Here is a 19646-nt window from a genome sequence, read left to right as displayed (position 1 = left end):
CAGTTACTTTTTTTTCCCCATATGGGTGATGAGAACACCTGAAATCTACTCTCTCAGTCCACCTCCAGTGCTCAATACAATATTATTAACTTTCTGGATTAGACGCCAAAAGCTCAGGCAACCAGAGCAAAGCACAGAAAAGTGAGACTACGTCCAACTGAAAAGCTTCTGCACAGCAAAGGAAATCATGAACAGAATGAAAAGACACCCTCAGGATAGAAGAAAATATTTGCAAACCATACATCTAATAAAGAGTTAAGATCCAAAATACATAAGGAACTCATATAGCTCAATACCAAAAAATAAACAGATTAAAAAACAGGCAAAACACCTAAACAGACATTTTTCCAAAGCAGACACAAATGGTCATCAGGTATGCGGAAAGCTGTTCCCCATCACTAATCAAAACCACAATGGGGTGTTATCCCACACCTGTCAGGACAGCTACCATCGGACAAATATATATAACAAGTGTCACCAAGAATGTGGGGAAACTGGGACCCTTGAGCACAGCTGGGAGGATGGCAAAGAGGTGTCGCCGTTGCAGAAAGCCGTATGGAGCTTCCACAAAAGCTGAAATAGCACCACCATGTGATTCAGCAATCCCTCTTCGGGGCACCCAAAGCAAAGGAAATCAGTTCCCTCAGTAGTCACTGCCACAGCCGCTGCTTGACTATCACACATTTCTTATTCCAAGTACGCTAGCTCACACTGACCACGTGCATCTGACGTTCTTAAAAACGTTTAACACGTTTCCTGTTTCTTTGACTTTTAATGCGAGGATGAGCACTGGCATATGGAGGTTCCCAGGCTAGGGGTCGAATCGAAACTACCTCTGCCAGACTACACCACAGCCACAGCAACGCGGGATCCGAACCGCATCTGCAACCTACACCACAGCTCACGGCAACACCAGATCCTTAACCCACTGAGTGAGGCCAGGGATCCGACCCGAAATGTCATGGTTCCTAGTCAGGTTTGCTTCTGCTGAGCCACGATGGGAACTCCTTCATATACATTTTAAAATGTGTTTTAGTTCTGTGAAAAATGTCACGGGTATTTTGATAGGGATTGCATTAACTCTGTAGATTGCTTTGAGTAGTATGGCCATTTTAACATTATCAATTCTTTCAATCCAAAAGCATACAATATCTTTCCATTTCTTTGAATCATCTTCAATTAGCTTGATCAATGTTTTATAGTTTTCAGTGTATAAGTCCTTCACTTCTTTGGTTAAGTTTATTCTCCGAAGCAAAAGAAAAAAAGCAAAAATAAACAAATGGGACCTAATCAAACTTTGAAGCTTTTGCATAGCAAAGGAAACTATCAACAACACAGGGGGAAAAAAAAAAAAACCCAACCAAAAGAATGGGAGAAAATATTTGCAAACGATGTGACAAAAAAAGAGGTTAATTTAAAATATGGAAATAGCTCATATAACTCAATATCAAACAAACAATCCAATCAAAAAAAAAAATGGGCAGAAGACCTGAAAAGATAACTCTTCAAAGAAGACAGAGAGAAAGCCAACAGGCACATAAAAAGATGTTCAACACTGCTAATTATTAGAGAAATACACATCAAAACCACAATGAGGTATCACCTCACACCAGTCAGAAAAGTTGTCATGAAAAAGGCCACAAATAACAAATGCCGGAGAGAGTGTGGAGAAAAGGGAACCCTTCTTCAGTGCTGATGGGACTGTGAGTTGCAGCCACCATGGAAAACAGTATGGCCCTTGCGCAGAAAACTAAAAACAGAACTAACATCTGACTGAACAATTCCACTCACGAGCATATATTCAGAAAAGGTGAAAACGCTTAATTCGAAAAGATACATGCGCCCCAATGTTCACAACAGCACTATTTTTATAACACCCAAGACAGAGAAACAACCCAAGTGTCCACCAACAGATGACTGGCTTAAGAAGATGTGTATACACACACACACACACACACACACACACACACACACACACACACACACACACACACACGAAGACTACTCAGCCATGAAAAAGAATGTAATATTGCCATGTGCAGCAACATGGATGGACCTAGAGATTATCATACTAAGTGACGTAAGTGAGATGGTGAATGATGAATGTTACATGCTATTATTTATATTTGGAATCCCAAAAAGAATACAAATGAATCTACACACAAAACAGAAACAGACTCAAAGACTTAGAAAACAAACTTATGGTTACTGTAGGCAAAGAACGGGGGAGGGATAAATTAGGAATATATATGGGATTAACAGATACAAACTACTATACACAAAATAGATAAGCAACAAGGATTTACTGTATAGCACAGGGAACTATATTTAATATCTTGTAATAACCTGTAATGGAAAATCATCCGAAATAAATAATTATATATATAGCTGATATATATATATATATATCACTTCACTATACACCTGACACAAACATAATATTGTAAACCAACTATACTTCAATAAAAAAAGAAAAAAAACTGCCTTTAAAAAAAGTTGCTATAAGAATTAAATTAGAAACTAATTTCCTTGTACAGTACAACTAGGCAATCAAAAAGACAGCTCTGATAGTATCAAATATCTACTGATAAATTACAAAATTTTCATTACAAAATTAATGACTTTACCTTAAGATCACGGTGAACAATGCACTTCTGATGACAATACTGTACAGCAGACACAATCTGTAATAAATATTTGGATGAAAGGTTCAAAATTATTTTATGGTAAAAAATAAATTTTTTCCCAATTATCATTCCAATTTAGAGACGTTACTAACTTGTATTTCAAAGTTACATTTAGCAATATTACTGTTCCTTTAGTTCAGAAACCCATACATATTAAAGTGATGAAATCTGCACTTTTCAATGTGGACAATATGGAAAAGCAGTGGTTTTTTGCTAAAATACACGATCTTTGTCAGAGTCCAGGAAGATTTTTTTTTTATGGCTGTTCTATTTCTGTTTTTCATGATTGAATGTATACCATTTGTGGTTTGGGTCAAATGGTTTATTCTACTGTTGGCATAAGAATTCTGGCACACATGACTCTGCATTCTAAGACAGCTGAGGTTCAAAATGCAAAACTCTATTTTGGGAGTTAGACTAAAAGTGTTCGAGGCGTGTTTCTTCCCGGAGGCCAACTGAGTAAGAATTTATCAACAGGATATTTAGCAACACCCTATTTTTGTCTGTTCATATAGTATAAAGAAAAGGGGAACGTTTTGCGCTTTAAATGGAAACCTAATTATCAAAAGACATAAAAAGGCAATTTAATCTTAAACCTGTCACTCCCTCGGCTGGGCAATACAGTTCACCCTCATAACTAGACTTTGTGGGTGGTCCCAACTTTTAACCATACATACGGCTCTCGGGCAACGAGTGCCAGATGGGAACGAACCCAATGGCTTAAGGGCCAAAGATACAAGTGAGAAATCAGTTATCAGCAATCCTATAATAATTCACTGTATTACATAAAATAGAGAAAAGGAACAAATCTGACAGCAATTAAGCAAGAGCTCTTTTGAGCACAGAGCTGATATTCAGGATGGACATTTTAATGCACAGCAGAACATTCAATCCCGTGGATCCAGTTAAATGTGAACGCGGTGTGCGTGTTGAATATTGATTAGGCATTTACAAATGGGGATGGAAATGAGATTTTTAAAAGTGGAAAGGTGATGGGACGTATGACCATGTTAAAACGATACTGGTTAGACAAAACAGAACTTCAAAGGAACACAAGTGAAACTGATCGCTGTATTACTAAATCGTTCTAATGTATATTAAAATGGTTCAAAGACAGAGAGGACATGAATTCAAAACAAAATCAACACACAGTGAGTAAGGAGTAATTCAATTAAATTCATTTTGCTTCAACAGTTTATTGAGTACCTGCTATGTGCAAGAAAGTGTGCTGGTTGCTAGTGCGACACAACAATGAACACTCCATGAATCCCACCCTACATTGATTGGAGGGGAAATAGGTAAGTGAGTAACTATATACACTGCAAGGCAGAATCATAGAAGCAGAGGTACAAAGAGGTGAGGGCATCCTAAAAAATAAGGAGTAATTTTGCTTAGTGGGTGATGTTTGCTCTAAGCCGTCCAGGAAGGGTAGTGCTACCTTAAAATGTGGTGATCTGGGTAGGGGTGAGGTGGCAAAATGCATTGCTGTTGAGGGAAGAGGAGGTTTTTGAAAAGCAGGTGGGAAAAGGGTAATTGTAGGAGTTAAACCTTGATAGACAAGTTGGTAAAGTATCTGAATTCCAAACTAAGCAAGTATCACAGGAACATAAAGTGTTTTTGAGCACAGCTAACTGTGACTGAGTATAATCAATTTGAAACGTGAGTCCCCAAAATACAGCAGAATCCTACAATGAAAACAGGTGGTATTCTCTTAAGCAATATGCTTCAAAATTCTAATATGCAAGTTTTCACTAAAATGCACTTATTAGAGATATCTACATTTACATGTAGATATCAATAGATCTTACTGAACCTACTTCATAAGGCTCTTTTTGTATCAGAGAGAACAGAAATTTGCTGATAATGATATTATCTTTTTCAAGTCACCTTCTCTTGACAGTCAAGATAATGATTTGGTTACCAAACATGCATTTCACATTACACAGGAATGACGTCTGTGAGAGCAGTTCTATGGGCACTTCTGGAATAAAAATCTCCTTGGTCTTAAAGCCTTAGGAAGGGCAAGATAATTTATAACATCAGCACACTCAACTAGTAGGGTACATACAATTTCTTCCCTGAAACAGAAGTTCTGGCTTTTGACTCGCTCACTGTAAGAGCCTCGATCCACAAGCTCAAGTTTTCCTGCATTACTCTACGGCCAGACTCTTCCATCTCAAAACTTTCTCTACTTCCACAAAGAGGAAGTAAGAATATCCCTGCAATCTTTCTGTTACGGACCTTGAAAACATGACTTACAATCAGCTCTATACTGACGCTGAGACCAGATGTGTCAATATTTTGCCATGAGGTGTAACTGTGGCGGTTGCTTTGCAATTATTTGTACGTGGGTCAGGAATTCCCTGGCTTTAAGTAGCACCCTTGATATTGGAAGGGTTGAATCAGTATTATGATTTTCTTGTAGGCCCTCACGTCTTAAGGAATGCAGAGGCACTCTATGGGCAAAGGCTGCTAAACTTGTCCTAAACTGCCCTAGTGTCTTTGCTATATTAACAGTAGGATCAAGGATATAGAGGCGTTCCCTTGTGGTGCGGTGGGTTAAGGATGCAGCACTGTCACGTCAGTGGCTTGAATCACTGCTATGGCGTGGGTTCCATCCCTGGCCTGGGAACTTCCACATGCTGCAAGCATGGCCAAAAAAAAGGATATATACGTACATATGCACATATATACATACACATATACACACATATGCACACACACATACATATGTGTGTACACACATATATACACGCACACACACACACATACACACACACATACACACATACATATATGTGTGTGTGCAGCCTTACTAATACAGTACATGCCTCTTCATTGCTAAACTTAAAAATAACTTTATGAAATACAGAGAAAATAAAAATAACAGTAAATATACAAGTATTAGTTTTATTTATTTATTTGCTTTTTAGGGCCGCATCTGCGGCGTATGGAGGTTCCCAGGCTAGGGGTTGAACTGGAGCTGCAGCTGCTGGCCTACACCACAGCCACAGCAATGCCAGATCCAAGCCGTGTCTGTGACCTACACCACAGCTCACAGCAACACCGGATGCTCAACCCACTGAGCGAGGCCAGGGATCAAACCCACATCCTTGTGGATCTAGTCAGGTTCGTTAACTGCTGAGCCACGAAGGGAACTCTGGCAATAGAAATATTTAATATCAATTGGAATTTTCTTCCTGGTCAGCTACTAACTAAAACTAGTGCAACTGAGGTGGAAAGAACAACATTTAAAGGGATGATGGTGGTTCTTAAGTGAAGCTTGGAATCCCATCCCAGGGTACAAAATAATTTAATAGCAGGTGGCAGTTTCTCAATGTTACTTCCTCATTACCAAGTGTCTTTAGATTCTGCTGTTTGAAATCAAACGCTTCTAGGAATCTCTCCTAAATGTAAGGGTCATGTATATCTTCAGCCTAAAGCATTTCACATATTGCGTTTCAAAAAGTAGTGATTCTGTGAGGTATTAATAATAGAGGTTTCACAAAATAAACTCTCTCCGTGATCGATGTGGAGAATACTAGGTCAAAAAAAAAAAAAAAAAAAAAGGTGAGCAGGTTTCTCATGCCCTCTCCGCCAGGACTTCTCCAACTGGTTATATGTTCACACACACATCACATCTCCTAGAGGAAGATGGCATGTCAGCATACAGTGTTCCCAACCTTACTAATTACAGGATCCCTTTAACTGTAGAACTGGGCTTACAGAAGAGAAATACTGAACTATTTTTAACTGAAGTATGTTAAATTCACCCAGGTAAAGTTTGGGATATAGTTGTCTGTTGAAACTTTGCTTCAGTAAACTTTATGATTGATTTTTTTTTTTCGTTTTTGGCCGCCAGGTGGCACAGTGGAGTTCCGGGGCCAGGGATTGGATCCGAGCCACAGTTGCAAGCTACAACGCAGCTATAGCAATCCTGGACCCTGAACCCCTGCGCCAGGCCGAGGATCGAACCTGTGTCCTGGGGCTGCAAAGACGCTGTGTGGATCCTGTTGCGTCACCGTGGTCAACTCCTTATGAACAACTTACAATTCATTCATTTGTCATTTCTACGGTAATTTATAAAGTAGGCTAATTTTAATTATTTTATTCCTAAAATTTAAAAACAAACTCCTGGATAAACTTAAATTACTTTTTCTCATTTTATCATTTCTGTAACAAATCATATGTGAATTGACCTGGAAATATAAACATCTTACCATGTTCTTCTACCACACTGGCAAGGTTCTTGCCCACTTGACTAAATAAAATTGATCAAAGTCTTTAAGTCTTTAAATCGTCACCAATATGAGTTCTAACACCAAGACGTCTTTATTAAAGAGAATACAAAAACCTTTTAAAACAGTACCCATTTATATTATATACATAAAGCTAATAATAACACTTGATAATAATTACTGAATAAAGTATTTTCTATCTCAGTCTAGTTTATATTTCCAAGATGATCAAAGAGTTATTAATAAGAGTCTCCTCTATTTTACTATTTATGATGCAACTATTTCAAATTTAACTTCAGGAAGACAGATTTCTTGTTCAGGTTTCCATCCTTAAAAAGAAGTATAAGAGAGCAGGCATTTTCCTTTTTAAAGTACAGCGTCCTCTGAATTCTGGTTTGTGAAACTGTCCATTGTCCATCTCTGAAAAAACAGCAGCAAAGCCAAGTTGAAAACTGCTTTCCATACCTGCCTAAACTTTGCCCGGGCCTCTTTCTCCTTCATTCTTCCATGGGCAACTAAGTAATCAAACACTTCACCTGAATCAGAAAGGCAGAGCAGGCAGTAAGATACACACAGACTTTCAGCGAACAACACACGCAACGTCAAGGTTGTGCCTCGTTTTTAAAGAAGCTACTGGCCCACAATTTTCTGCCAGTTCTATGTAAATCACAAACTATTACATGAAGAGGAAAAAAAGGCAAAAATACATATAAAATTGAATATCTGGTAGCAGCTTATGAGGCAGCAAAACTCTTTAATAAAAAGTCATAAAAACACAAGAAACCTTTCTTTCTGTTTTTAAGTATTATATAAAAATACAGTCAACTCTTTATTATCCATTCTAATAAAGGGAAGCCATTGCATGGGCAGTCAAAAATTCTATTTGGCCTTGTATTTGGGGCTTACATTTCAAATAAAATAACAAGTCATATTATGTCGGCTCACGCTCTCTCAGTCTCATGGTCTACTGGTCATGCAGTCTTGGTTAAGTTCTCTCTCCATCCACAGCGACTGCCTCCTTTTTTCCTTTCTATACTGTTTATGCTCATTCTCACGATGTTCATCTTATCTGCGGTGGTACTTCACTGCTTATCAAAAGAACGAATCATCTCCTATTACCCCACTCCATCTGTACCCTCGCTCCCGTGACAGGGCACAAAGTGGACTGACAATATATATTTGTTAAAATAATTTAAAGATAACTAGAAACTACAAATTTCCCAATAGATCCTTTACTTACATGTCTGGAAGTTTTTATCCCTTTAGTCCATAATAATTTAAAAAACCCACTACTGTTTAGTTACATTATCAAAAATAAAATATCTCAGTGTAAGGGTTTGTAAAAGTTTTGTATCCTGATAATTCAGACCATATAGACACACAGGTGTATTAAAAATTCACAAAGTGGCTTAAAGAGGTCTTGTAAAGTACAGCAAAATGATGAAAACTCAGGGTTTAGAATCTGACCCATTTTGATATGAATCTTGGTTTAGTCCTAAGTAGCCGCTGGGAGAATTAGGAAGATTTCTTAATTTCAATCAGACCCAGTTTCTCTCTATTGCCCATCTCACATGGCTGAAGTGAGGAGTAAATGAAATAATGCATGTGCTTCTTAGCACAGTGACTGGCATATAGTAAGCACTCAATAAATTACGTATTTGCATCTAGGTATACAGGTATATTACATAGACATATATGCAATAGCAATCCTGAGACATAAGTAGTATATTAAAAATCAAATATGTAATGATGTATGTCAGATGAAACTAATACATCTACAATGTTAGACAGTCTATTATATCAGCATACTTAAATGATTAAATGGGACAATGAAAACAGAGAAATGAACAGATGCTCTGGCTGACCCATCGCAGTGTGAGGTTAGCTGGGAAGATACAGGGCACGAGGTAAAAAATTTGCACTATTTTCGTGTTCTGCCTGGACGCTCATAGCCCAGATGGGTATGTGACTCGGTCCTTTACTGATTAGGTATTATTTATATGATCTGCTTCCCAATTAGAATGTCATCTTTTTGAGGGCAGGGCTTTTGCCTTTGCTCACACCCCATGTGTTTCCAGCACCCAGAATACCACCGAGCTCACAGTAGGCATTTAAAAATACTGTCTGCATGAACAAAAGAAGGAATAAACACACTATTCCAGAGTAGCCCTGACACCTACTTTTTTTTTTTGGTCTTTTGCCATTTCTTGGGCCGCTCCCATGGCATATGGAGGTTCCCAGGTTAGGGGTCGAATTGGAGCTGTAGCCGCCTGCCTACGCTACAGCCACAGCTACGCGGGATCTGAGCCGCGTCTGCGACCTACACCACAGCTCACGGCCACACCAGATCCTTAACCCACTGAGCAAGGTCAGGGATCGAACCCGCAACCTCATGGTTCCTAGTCGGATTCATTAACCACTGAGCCACTATGGGAACACCCTGACACCTACTTTTAACAGGCTCCTTTGAATGAAATATGGTTCAAAATCACAAAGGAGTCCCCTGCCCTTCTGATCACTGAAGATCTGCCACATTACTGAACCACAATCAACAGATGTGCTTGAGCAAAGAGACAGCTGTCTGATGCAACCCTTGTAAACGCTGAGTTTCTAGTGTGTATGTGCGTGTCAGTCCTAAAATACCTGGAAATTTCAGAGGAAAAATATGAAGTATTTTATTTTCCAGAGTCACCTTGCCATTTCGAGATGAAAAAGGCAAGAAGGTAATTCTAGATTTATTGCTACAGACCCATGACGGTTTTGTTATAAGATCACTGACTGCCAAGACCCAAAGAAATCCTATCATGAGGAATTAGAACTCATAATATAAAGGGACGAGCTGGTTTGGGCTGAGTTCTAGCACACATGTGTCTACACTGCACTGCACCCCACTGCCCCTCCCAAGGCTACTGAAGGAGCTGGTCTGAGCTGAGTTCCAGCACATATCTGCCTACACTGCACTGCACCCCAAGGCTCCTGAAGGAGAGCGGTGATGACCCCGTGAGCTGTCTCCCCTTCATCAGCACCAATAGAGAGTTGACTGTACTCACCATTCACTGCAAAGCAGTAAACACATTAATATTTACACAGCCCTGTGGTGGACCTTCATAAAAATAGAGCAGTGACCACAGACTTTCAGCAGTCTGTGATTCCTCATATCAAAGCAGGTCCAGCCCCATTTTCTGGACTCTAGGTCACTAAAAGGAAAAAAGTCTAACTGAACCAAACACTCAGGGTTCCTACACTGATGCACTGTTTTATTTATATATATATATATCTCCAACTAAAAGATAGAAAAACAGAGAAAGAGTTCATTATGTGAATTTGTAGGTTCATTCATTTTATTATAGACTGATTTTTTTTTTTTTTGCCAATTTGCACGGCTGTATTATTATTTTTTAAGGTCCTAAACATGAATGACATAAGTTTTCAGGTTAAGTAAAAAACACACTGAAAAAATATTTTCAGGATGCAAAAAAAGCTTTGCGAAAACCGAAATCTATTAAACCTTTCGATCTGCATAAAAAACTGAAAAAGCAATGAAGATGTTTAAAATTCGTAATTTTTTTTTGAACTCTAAGGAGTGTAAAAATACATAACCTAGATGGTATAGACTAAAATCATCTTTATTCTAGTTACGAAAAATCTGAATCACCATAAAACTCTATATACTTTATTAGCTAAAAGGAATCAAAACTAAATTCAACACTAAGTTTTGCTATTGATTAGCAAAAAGTTAATTAGCCAAAGCGGTTTAAATAATTTCTGCTGCCCTCCCTCTTATTCAACTGCCTAAATTCTCGAAGCCCTTAAAATCTTCACGGGCTTTTTATTAATTAATTAATTAATTAATTTATAAACCTTCAAGGCCTCATTTTATTTATTAAATGATTGAACTCCATAAATTTTAAATCTGTTGCTGAGAAAGTTCAGGCTTATCCCTAAACCAACAGTGATTCCAAGCCAATGTATCTCTCATTTGAGAGAAAGTACAGGAGATAAAATGACTTTCTATTGTATATCAGTGTTTAAAAATCATTTCTATTTTTGACACTATACAGTCAAAATGCACATTATAGTCTACTAGAAATATATTATATCATTTCCCTGTCAACTCAGTCTTCTAACTTATATACAGATCAATACTTGGCTAAATCAAAACATTCTATGGAGTATCTTAAAAATGTATGTATATTGAGAATCTGTCATATATGAACAATTACTGAGAGAAACACCTGACCTAGAACATGCTTTTATCATAAACTTTATTACATCCTGAATTTGAGCTTGCCTGCTTATAGCCAGAGGTTCTAATAATATTATGATAAAATATTTAGCTGAGAGAATTAAAAGATTCATAGATAACAATGCAAATTTAGAGTTCTGAAAAATGCCCCTAAGTAATTTTTAAATAAGCCCAAATCCAATTTTTACATGTAAGATTAAGAGGTCTTGAAACCAAACACTCAATTTTCTTTAAGATACCACTTTGAGGCATTTAAACAAAACTGTAGATTCATTAGCATGAATAAAGACACGAATGTTATGATGAACCTTTAGGTGTTAAACTCTGTAGGTCTCAGTAAAGATAACCTTACATCCCCTCAGCCTTACCCCCACTCGCGTACTCCATGACTAAATAGAGGGTCTTCTCTGTTTCGATAACTTCAAACAATTTTACTGAAAAAAGAAATTAGAGACATAACTCGTAATTGTTAGCACACAGTACATATGCTTTACGAAAATTTAAGGTAACGCTAAACCAAAGGAAAATTTGAGTAGTTACTAAAAATTATCAATTACAATTTCAAATTTAGAATTTGGAGTTCCCATTGTGGCTCAGGGGTTACAAACCCGACTGGTATACATGAGGATGTGGGTTTGATCCCTGGCCTCGCTCAATGGGTTAAGGATCCGAGCTATTGTGAGCTGTGGTGTAGGTTGCAGACATGGCTCATATTCCATGTTGCTGTGGCTGGGGTGTAGGCCAGCAGCTATAGCTCTGACTGGACCCCTAGCCTGGGAACTTCCATATGCCGCAGGTGCAGCCCTGAAAAAAAACAAACAAAAAATAAAATTGAGAATTTCTCTCAAGGGTTATTACTACTATGGAAGAAAACTATCATAAAGTGATTTGGAATGAACTGCTAGGTCAAAAGAGAGTTAAGTTTCTGGGGTTTAGAAAAATAACTCATTTGTCTATAGAATCAAGTAATTAAGAGAAAAACCTTGGAGTTCCTGCTATGGTACAACGGGATCAGCGGCATCCGTGCAGCCCAGGACGCAGGTTCGATCCCCTGCCCAGTAGAGTGGGTTAAAGATCTTTCATTGCCGCAGGGGTGGTATAAGCCGCAAGTGCGGCTCAGATGGGATCCCTGGCCTGGGAACTCTATACGCATGGGATGGCCAAAATTTTAATTAAAGCTTAAAAAGGCACTATTATTATAAAGAGCCTACCAAAAAATGTTAAATCGTCTTTGGTACAGAAGCAAAAAAAAAAAAAAAATTATTAATTATGTGATAAGTTTCAGGTTAAAAAGCTACAAAATTATCAGACTTAAGTAGTTGAAATTATATACCACTGCATTAGCATTTCTAATAAACATAAGATTTTTTTTTTTTTTTTTGTCTTTTTGCTATTACTTGGGCTGCTCCCGCGGCATATGGAGGTTCCCAGGCTAGGGGTCCAATCGGAGCTGTAGCCACCGGCCTACACCACAGCCACAGCAATGCTGGATCCGAGCCGCGTCTGCGACCTACACCACAGCTCACAGCAACGCCGGATCCTTAACCCACTGAGCAAGGGCAGGGACGGAACCTGCAACCTCACGGTTCCTAGTCGGATTCGTTAACCACTGCACCACGACGGGAACTCCAAACATAAGATTTTTTAATGTGTAAGAAAACACGTTTCAAAAATGAACAGATTAAAATAATTGCTTTTTACTTCTTAAAATCCAATGACTTCATATATATAATCAATAATTAAAGCTGAATCTACAAATCAACTTATTTGTAAATATAGGGGAAAAACAGAACTTAAGAAAATAAATTCACTAAAATGGAAAACAACTCTTTATTTTCTTTAAAATTCAAACTAGTTATTTTGCTTTTAAACTATGATCAAACTTAAATGCTAAGTTATCTGGAATTATTTTTTATAAGTACCTCAACGGCATGCAATCTCTATTTAGAGAGACTTATTAAGGGGATACAAAAAACATTTGCATGCATTAACTCCAAGGCATATATATTATTTTAGTGGATCTTGCAAAAGATCGCAAGGCAGTAGAAAACGGCAACTTGCAGCCTTTAGTTAACTTCTATATAATCTATTTTTAAAAATAAATATTGGGGTTCCCATGATGGCTCAGTGGAAAACAAATCTGACTAGTAACCATGAGGACACAGGTTCAATCCCTGGCCTGGCTCAGTGGGGTAAGGATCTGACGTGGCCGTGAGCTGTGGTGTAGGTCGCAGATGCAGCTCGGATCTGGCGTTGTCTGTGGCTGTGGTGTAGGCTGGCGGCTGTAACTCCAATTCAACCCCTAGCCTGGGAACCTCCATATGCTGCAGGTGTGACCCTAAAAAACAAAAATAAATAAATAAGTTAGAATACATTTTATTGGAGTATAGCTGACTTAGAAAGTTGTGTTCATTTCAGCTGTACGGCAAAGTAAATCAATTATACATAGCCATAAATCCGTTCCTTTTCAGACCCTTTTCCCATATAGGTTATCGCACAGTATCGAGTAAATTACCCTGTACTATATACAATTGGTCCTTGTTGCCCACCTATTTTATACACAGTAGTGTTGTATATTTGTAATCTATTTTCACCCAAAGTATCACTATCTGAGATTGTCACTCAGGTTATTAACTTTTCTTCTTTTTATATAAAACATCCTGACAATTGTATCTTTTCAAAACGCATCAAATTAGGAAAATACTTTATCGTTAATAGCATATATATAAATTTCATACCTATGTTAGGGTGATTCAGTATCTTCATTATTCGTACTTCTCGAAACAACTGTTAAAGAAAACAAGTAAACAAATTTCTGTTAAAAAAAAAAAAACAACCACTCAAGCAGAATCAATCAAAACATCTATCTGAAGAAAGCCATCTGCTTCGAAGACACTGCAGGATCCCAGTCAAGTAAGAGAGAATTTTGCTGAGACTTGGTTTCCAGGAAAAGTTTAACTAGATGAACTCAAAGGATTGTGTGTGTGTGTGTCCATGTGTGTGTGAGAGAGAGAGAGGCTACACCATATAAAATAAAACAAACGCCTGAATACTCATTACCAGAAATAAAAAAGAAATACTGTAGAAATGAAACTAAATGACTGTTCACATGTTTTCCTCCCAGAACAACCTTCCTTGGTATGTGTGGAGGGTCTCATTCTTTAGTCATCTCTACTGGGTGATCAGACTATAAGCAATTATGAATAAAGCTGTATAACTGTAAGTCTCTGTGTGGACCTAAGTTTTCAATTCACTTGGGTAAATACCAAGGTGGAAGAGTGCTGGATGGCACAACAGAATATGTTTAGTTTTGCAAGAAACGACTAAACGACCTTCCCAGGTGGTGGTACCCGTTTGCGCTCCCAGGAGCACTGAGCGATGCTCTGGTCCCCATCTTCGCCAGCACCTGGTGTTACAAGTATTTTCCATTTCCACCATTCTCACAGGGGCGTGGTGCGATCTCACTGCTGTTTTAATCTGCAACTCCTCATATCCTATGGTGTTTGTCATCTTTTTAGATGCTTATTTGCCACGTATATGTTTTCTTTGATGAGATAATCTGTTCAGATCATTACCCAAAGTATCACTATCTGAGATTGTTTAATCGGTTGTTTGGTTTCTAAACTCTTTCCAACCCACGACAACCCCAAATGCCAGTGGAGAGTAGGAAGGAGGGAATGCGCCTCAAACACCGCGGTGCAGAGAACACGAGCGGATGGGCCCTCCCCCAGCAGCCTTGGAGGGCCTGAGCCAAGGTCATGTACCCTGGCTTTCTCCTCAAGAGTCTTAGAGAGACAAGGGCATTGGTCTGAGCTGGGCGTGGCCTCAAGGCAGGAGAGGAGGGTGTGGGATCTGGATGAATATTGAGAGGGGGACGGAGGGGACCGTGAAATAGGGGCTTCGCAGGACTGGCAGCAGGGCAGAGCTCTGCGGGCTCTCCTGTGTTCCTGGTGGGTGAAACCCCCTGAGAAAGCGCTCAGGTTTCTACCTTGGCCTCTGACGCCACCTGGGCCTCCTCATTCTACCTGCCTGGTGTCCTCCCTCAGAATAAGGCCCTCACCTGAGAAGCCCACAGAGGAAGTGAGGGTGACCTCTGCCCAGGGACTGCATGGGCAGACAGCAGGGGTGGGCTCGGGGGGAGGGGGTGTCAGATTTTTCAGAGGATTTGTACTTCTGGTTACAACTTTTTTTTTTTTTAAATTTTTTTAAAGCCGCACCTGCAGCGTATGGAAGTTCCCATGCTAGGGGTTGAATTGGACCTGCAGCTGCCAGCCTACACCGTGGCCACATCAATACCAGATCTGAGCCGCATCTGTGACCTACACCACGGCTCACAGCAACACCGGATCCTTAACCCACTGAGATCAAACCCGCATCCTCATGGATACTCGTTGGGTTCTTAACCCGCTGAGCCACAAAGGGAACTCCAACTTTTTTTCTTACTGTGGCACATTAGCAGATAAAATTCACACATGAGTAGATAAAATTCATGTATAACTATAAAACCAAAACTCAGAAATCTGATGATCCTAGGTTTTACCGCAAGCAGAATTTTTTTCCAGATAAACAAGTCAAATATTATGCCTGCCTCTTATTTTTCTATGGCTTTCATGTACCTATTTGATAAACACTGAATAATAAAACCACCCATTTAAACATAAAACATCATTTTATGGGGAACATACCTATCTATAACTTTTTTAGGTATTAAACTTTATTTTTTCCAAATACTGACTTTTTTTCCCGACCCTCCACCCCATACCCCCAGAATGTATTATAAAAATAAATACAAATAGTCCCCATTTTGCTTTTGTCACACTATATAGATTTTAAAGTTTGGCGACTTACTATTAATGAGCAGCATAATTAATTCATCAGTATTATCACTACTACGTATTTCTAATAGAAAAGTCCCTGATATCATTTAGTCTCCTGCATTTACATGTACAGTATGTACCTGTTTTCATCAGCTATTCCTGCTTTCGTATTAAAATTTTATCTATCTATTAAGGTGTTAGATGCGGCTCTACAGTCAGTAAGTCACTGTGCCTCGAGGTCACAGCTTAACTGAGTCCTCTGCTGGAGTCATAAGGCTGCCGTCAAGGTACTGTCCAGGCTGTGCTTTCAGCTAGAGGCTCGGCTGGGGCAGAAGCTACCTCCAAGCGAACCCAGGGAGAAGGGTTTCCTTAGAGCCCTGGGGCTGAGGACCTGGCCTCTTGCTGGCTCTCGACTGGAGAGTCTTATAAAGACTGCTCGCAGGTCCTGCAAAGTCAAGTTCTCCGACGCGGCCGTCTGCTCTATCGAGCCAGCAAGGATAACCTCCAGAGCACGCTGGCTGGCAGGGCGGTCTTTGACTCCATGATTGGGGGAGTGAAATCCCATCCCCTTTTCCTAATGCTATTGGTTACAAACAAGTCACACATCCTGCACGCCTCGGAGCTGAGAGCATCACACAAAGGTGTGAGCACCAGAAGGCAGAGAGCAGGGGGGTGGGGGGTGGGGTGGGGGGGTGGGGGGGTGGAGATTAAGGGCCGTCCAACAGGATTAAATTCTACAGAAACCAATGTTTAACAAACCAAATCAAACTGAATACGTGTGGTTAAAGAAACTGCTGTCCCGACAGGTGGGGGCAAGAAGACTGTAAAAGAGTAAGAGAAAATCTGGGATTCTGCTCTCGGATCATTTCCTGGGTGTCTTTAAATTCTCCATTAATTAAAAAAAAAAAAAAAAAAAAAAAAAAACAACTGGAAGTAGCAGCAAAACGTTATTGTGGGTTTAAGAGGTAGGGTTCATACCAGATAAAGCCAATCAGTAAGACCCCAACTTTAAAAAAAGCTTTGGATGCAAATGAAAAGATTGGTTGATGAATGTACATTTTTTTTTTTTTTTTTTTTTTTTTTGTCTTTTCTAGGGCTGCCCCTGTGGTATACGGAAGTTCCAGGCTAAGGGTTGAATCTGAGCTGTAGCTGCTGGCCTACACCACAGCCACAGCAATGCCAGAGCCGAGCCGCCTCTTCGACTTACATCACAGCTCACAGCAACACCAGATCCTCAACCCACTGAGCAAGGCCAGGGATCAAACCCGCAATCGCATGGTTCCTAGTCGGATTCATTAACCACTGAGCCACAACGGGAACTCCTGAATGTACATTTATATGTTCAATTTAAGTGTTAAATGTTTATATAATATTTCATAACTTCTCATTTTAACCTACATTTTGATTACTAGTCTTTACTGCCTCACGGAAAAGTGCTTCTGCCTTACTTTGTAAATGATGACGGCATTTCCAGGAAAGTGGCCCATTGAATTGTAGCATGAAGATGCCACAATGGCTCCTTAGTTTTATCTTTTTCCTCTTCTGTCTCAGGAAAGAACATCAAATTGCAAAACAGAACATAACTGACACCTGATAACCTTGAATTTACTCTTGTTAATGTTTATGAAATGATCAGCAAATTCAGTCGTTTATTCTTAGAAGCAAACTGGTTGAGACCTGTCTGATCAATAATTAAAACATAACTGATGACTCCTGGCAGCTCTGTGTCTAGGACTAAGTTGCCTAAAGGAATGGACAGCTGGGCATTCTTCAGGCATTTTCCCCATAAACTCTGCCTCTGGTTTGTTTACTTGACTGTCGTATGCGCTGGGCTACCGAGTGGTGCTGAATTCACGAATATAGCCCTTGACTGGAACCTAGAATGTAGCTATTCTGTTCTACTAAGAATAGACATAAGCTGGGGAATAGGATTCAAACTGTCCTGTGAAAATTGGGGCACTTAACAAAAACAGTACCTGAACAGAAGGCCGCTCCTTTTCCATCTGGAGATGAAGCCGGAGAAATACTTTACAAGAAGGGCCAAAGTTCTCTTCAGAAAAAAATGTCTTATTCTGGTTAAAATAATAACATACAGCCCCCGGGGGGGTCCTACATCTCAAAGATCTCTTGAACACATGGTTCCATCCACAGCTTCCTCTCCTTCAGTAGTTTTTGACAAGGAGTAAGAAAAAAAAATGCATAAAAGCAAGCAAGAGACTGAGTGTGTGAGCCGGCTGCGTGCTGGCTGAGCGTGTCAGGCAGCTGTGGCGAGAGGAAGGGCGGCTCCTGCTGGAAGATGCGAGGAGGGGGTCAGGTGGCACGATGCCTCGGGACAGTGGACTCTGGCCCCGCCAACCACCCTCCTTCCAAAGAAACACTTCAACGCCAGATTGGTCATCAACGTTCCAAATCTAGAGAATCTGAACCAAGTGAGCCGGAGTAGCCTGTGGATTTGGTAGGAGTCTACGGTGCCTCTCTCTTTTCATGAGTCCACATAACCCCTTTGTAGACTCTAAGATTCCAGCTGGCTGCACAGGGGAAAGACACGAGCTAATGTCAGGGTCTTCGGCACCTGCCACTTCAAAGGCAGCAAAAGAGGGACTGAGCTCCTGGTCACATACGTGACTGTTCCAGCCCAAACAGACCCTGCCAGCCAGGGGGCCAACCTTAGCTGCCCTTGCTCTTCCTTAGGAAGGGCGGAGAGAGTTCCCCATGAGGGGAAAAGGTGAGCTGATTTTTTTTTTTTTTTGGTCTTTTTAGGGCTGCACCCTCAGTATATGGAGGTTCTCAGGCTAGGGGTCGAATCGGAGCTGCAGCTGCTGGCCTACGCCACAGCCACAGCCACACCAGATCCGAGCCAAGTCCAAAACTGACACCACAGCTCATGGCAACACCGGACCCTTAACCCACTGAGCGAGGTCAGGGATCGAACCCGCAACCTCATGGCTCCTTGTCGGATTCGTTAACCACTGAGCCACGACGGGAACTCCCTGCGAGCTGAACATTTAGACCAAGATGAAAAGTTGAGGTGGACTGTTACCGCTAAAAAAAGAAGTCAATTATTGCATATACCACACGTCCAGGCGCAAGTAAGGAAAAACAGAGGTTTGGAATTATATATTAAACAGTCCCACACTACTCTTTGAGCTTCTGAATCTAATTTTTAGTTCTATTTTTTTCTTTTTAGTTCTATTTTTTCCTTCTCATTTTTGAACTGTGACATCATGATGTTTCTAGCATACATAAATTTAGCAGAAGAGCTCTCGGAGTTCACTAAGACCTTTCAAACAACTGTTGCAGCTTTGCTGTGGGCTGGAAATTAAGGCCAGTTTGTTAAGGTTGCGTGCTGAGAGAGAGCCGTTAAGGGCGACTGAAGGCCCGAGGCGGTCCGTCTTCCATGATGAGAAGGCAGGGACTTCAGGTCCGGACTTTCTAACGGCAGTTCTACTTGTTCCGAGATCTCTCTTATTTCCTCCTTGGTTCCTGGCTTTGCTCCGATAACTGAGGTCAGTCATCAACCCTCACCTCTGTGGAGAGGTATTACTTTTCAGTTCCGTCCTTCCTGGTGAGAGCACAGCACTGGAATTAGCCAAACTGCATTAATACGTGTTAGTTGATACCTAGTTGTCTCAATTAAGTGCATGTCCCTTTTCTGTCT

The 19646-nt window shown here is 40.1% G+C and overlaps 1 protein-coding gene across 7 annotated transcripts in view; it reads right to left on the bottom strand.

The window, feature by feature from the left end:
• Positions 1-19646, bottom strand: part of MARK1 (microtubule affinity regulating kinase 1) — a 126231-nt gene that overhangs the window by 37749 nt on the left and 68836 nt on the right. For 5 of the 7 annotated variants that reach the window (XM_021064328.1, XM_021064330.1, XM_021064329.1 and 2 more), the window contains exons 4-7: positions 13910-13958; positions 11540-11605; positions 7391-7461; positions 2628-2684 (exon numbers count right to left, since the gene is read on the bottom strand). In XM_021064328.1, the coding sequence (XP_020919987.1) occupies positions 2628-2684; positions 7391-7461; positions 11540-11605; positions 13910-13958 (243 nt within the window). The remainder of the gene's footprint in view (positions 1-2627; positions 2685-7390; positions 7462-11539; positions 11606-13909; positions 13959-19646) is intronic. The other 2 variants (XM_021064335.1, XM_021064334.1) reach the window with 1 other exon arrangement.

Source organism: Sus scrofa, chromosome 10 (assembly GCF_000003025.6).
Source record: "Sus scrofa isolate TJ Tabasco breed Duroc chromosome 10, Sscrofa11.1, whole genome shotgun sequence".
Lineage (NCBI taxonomy): Eukaryota > Metazoa > Chordata > Mammalia > Artiodactyla > Suidae > Sus > Sus scrofa.
This window is presented reverse-complemented; position numbering and strand designations above follow the sequence as displayed.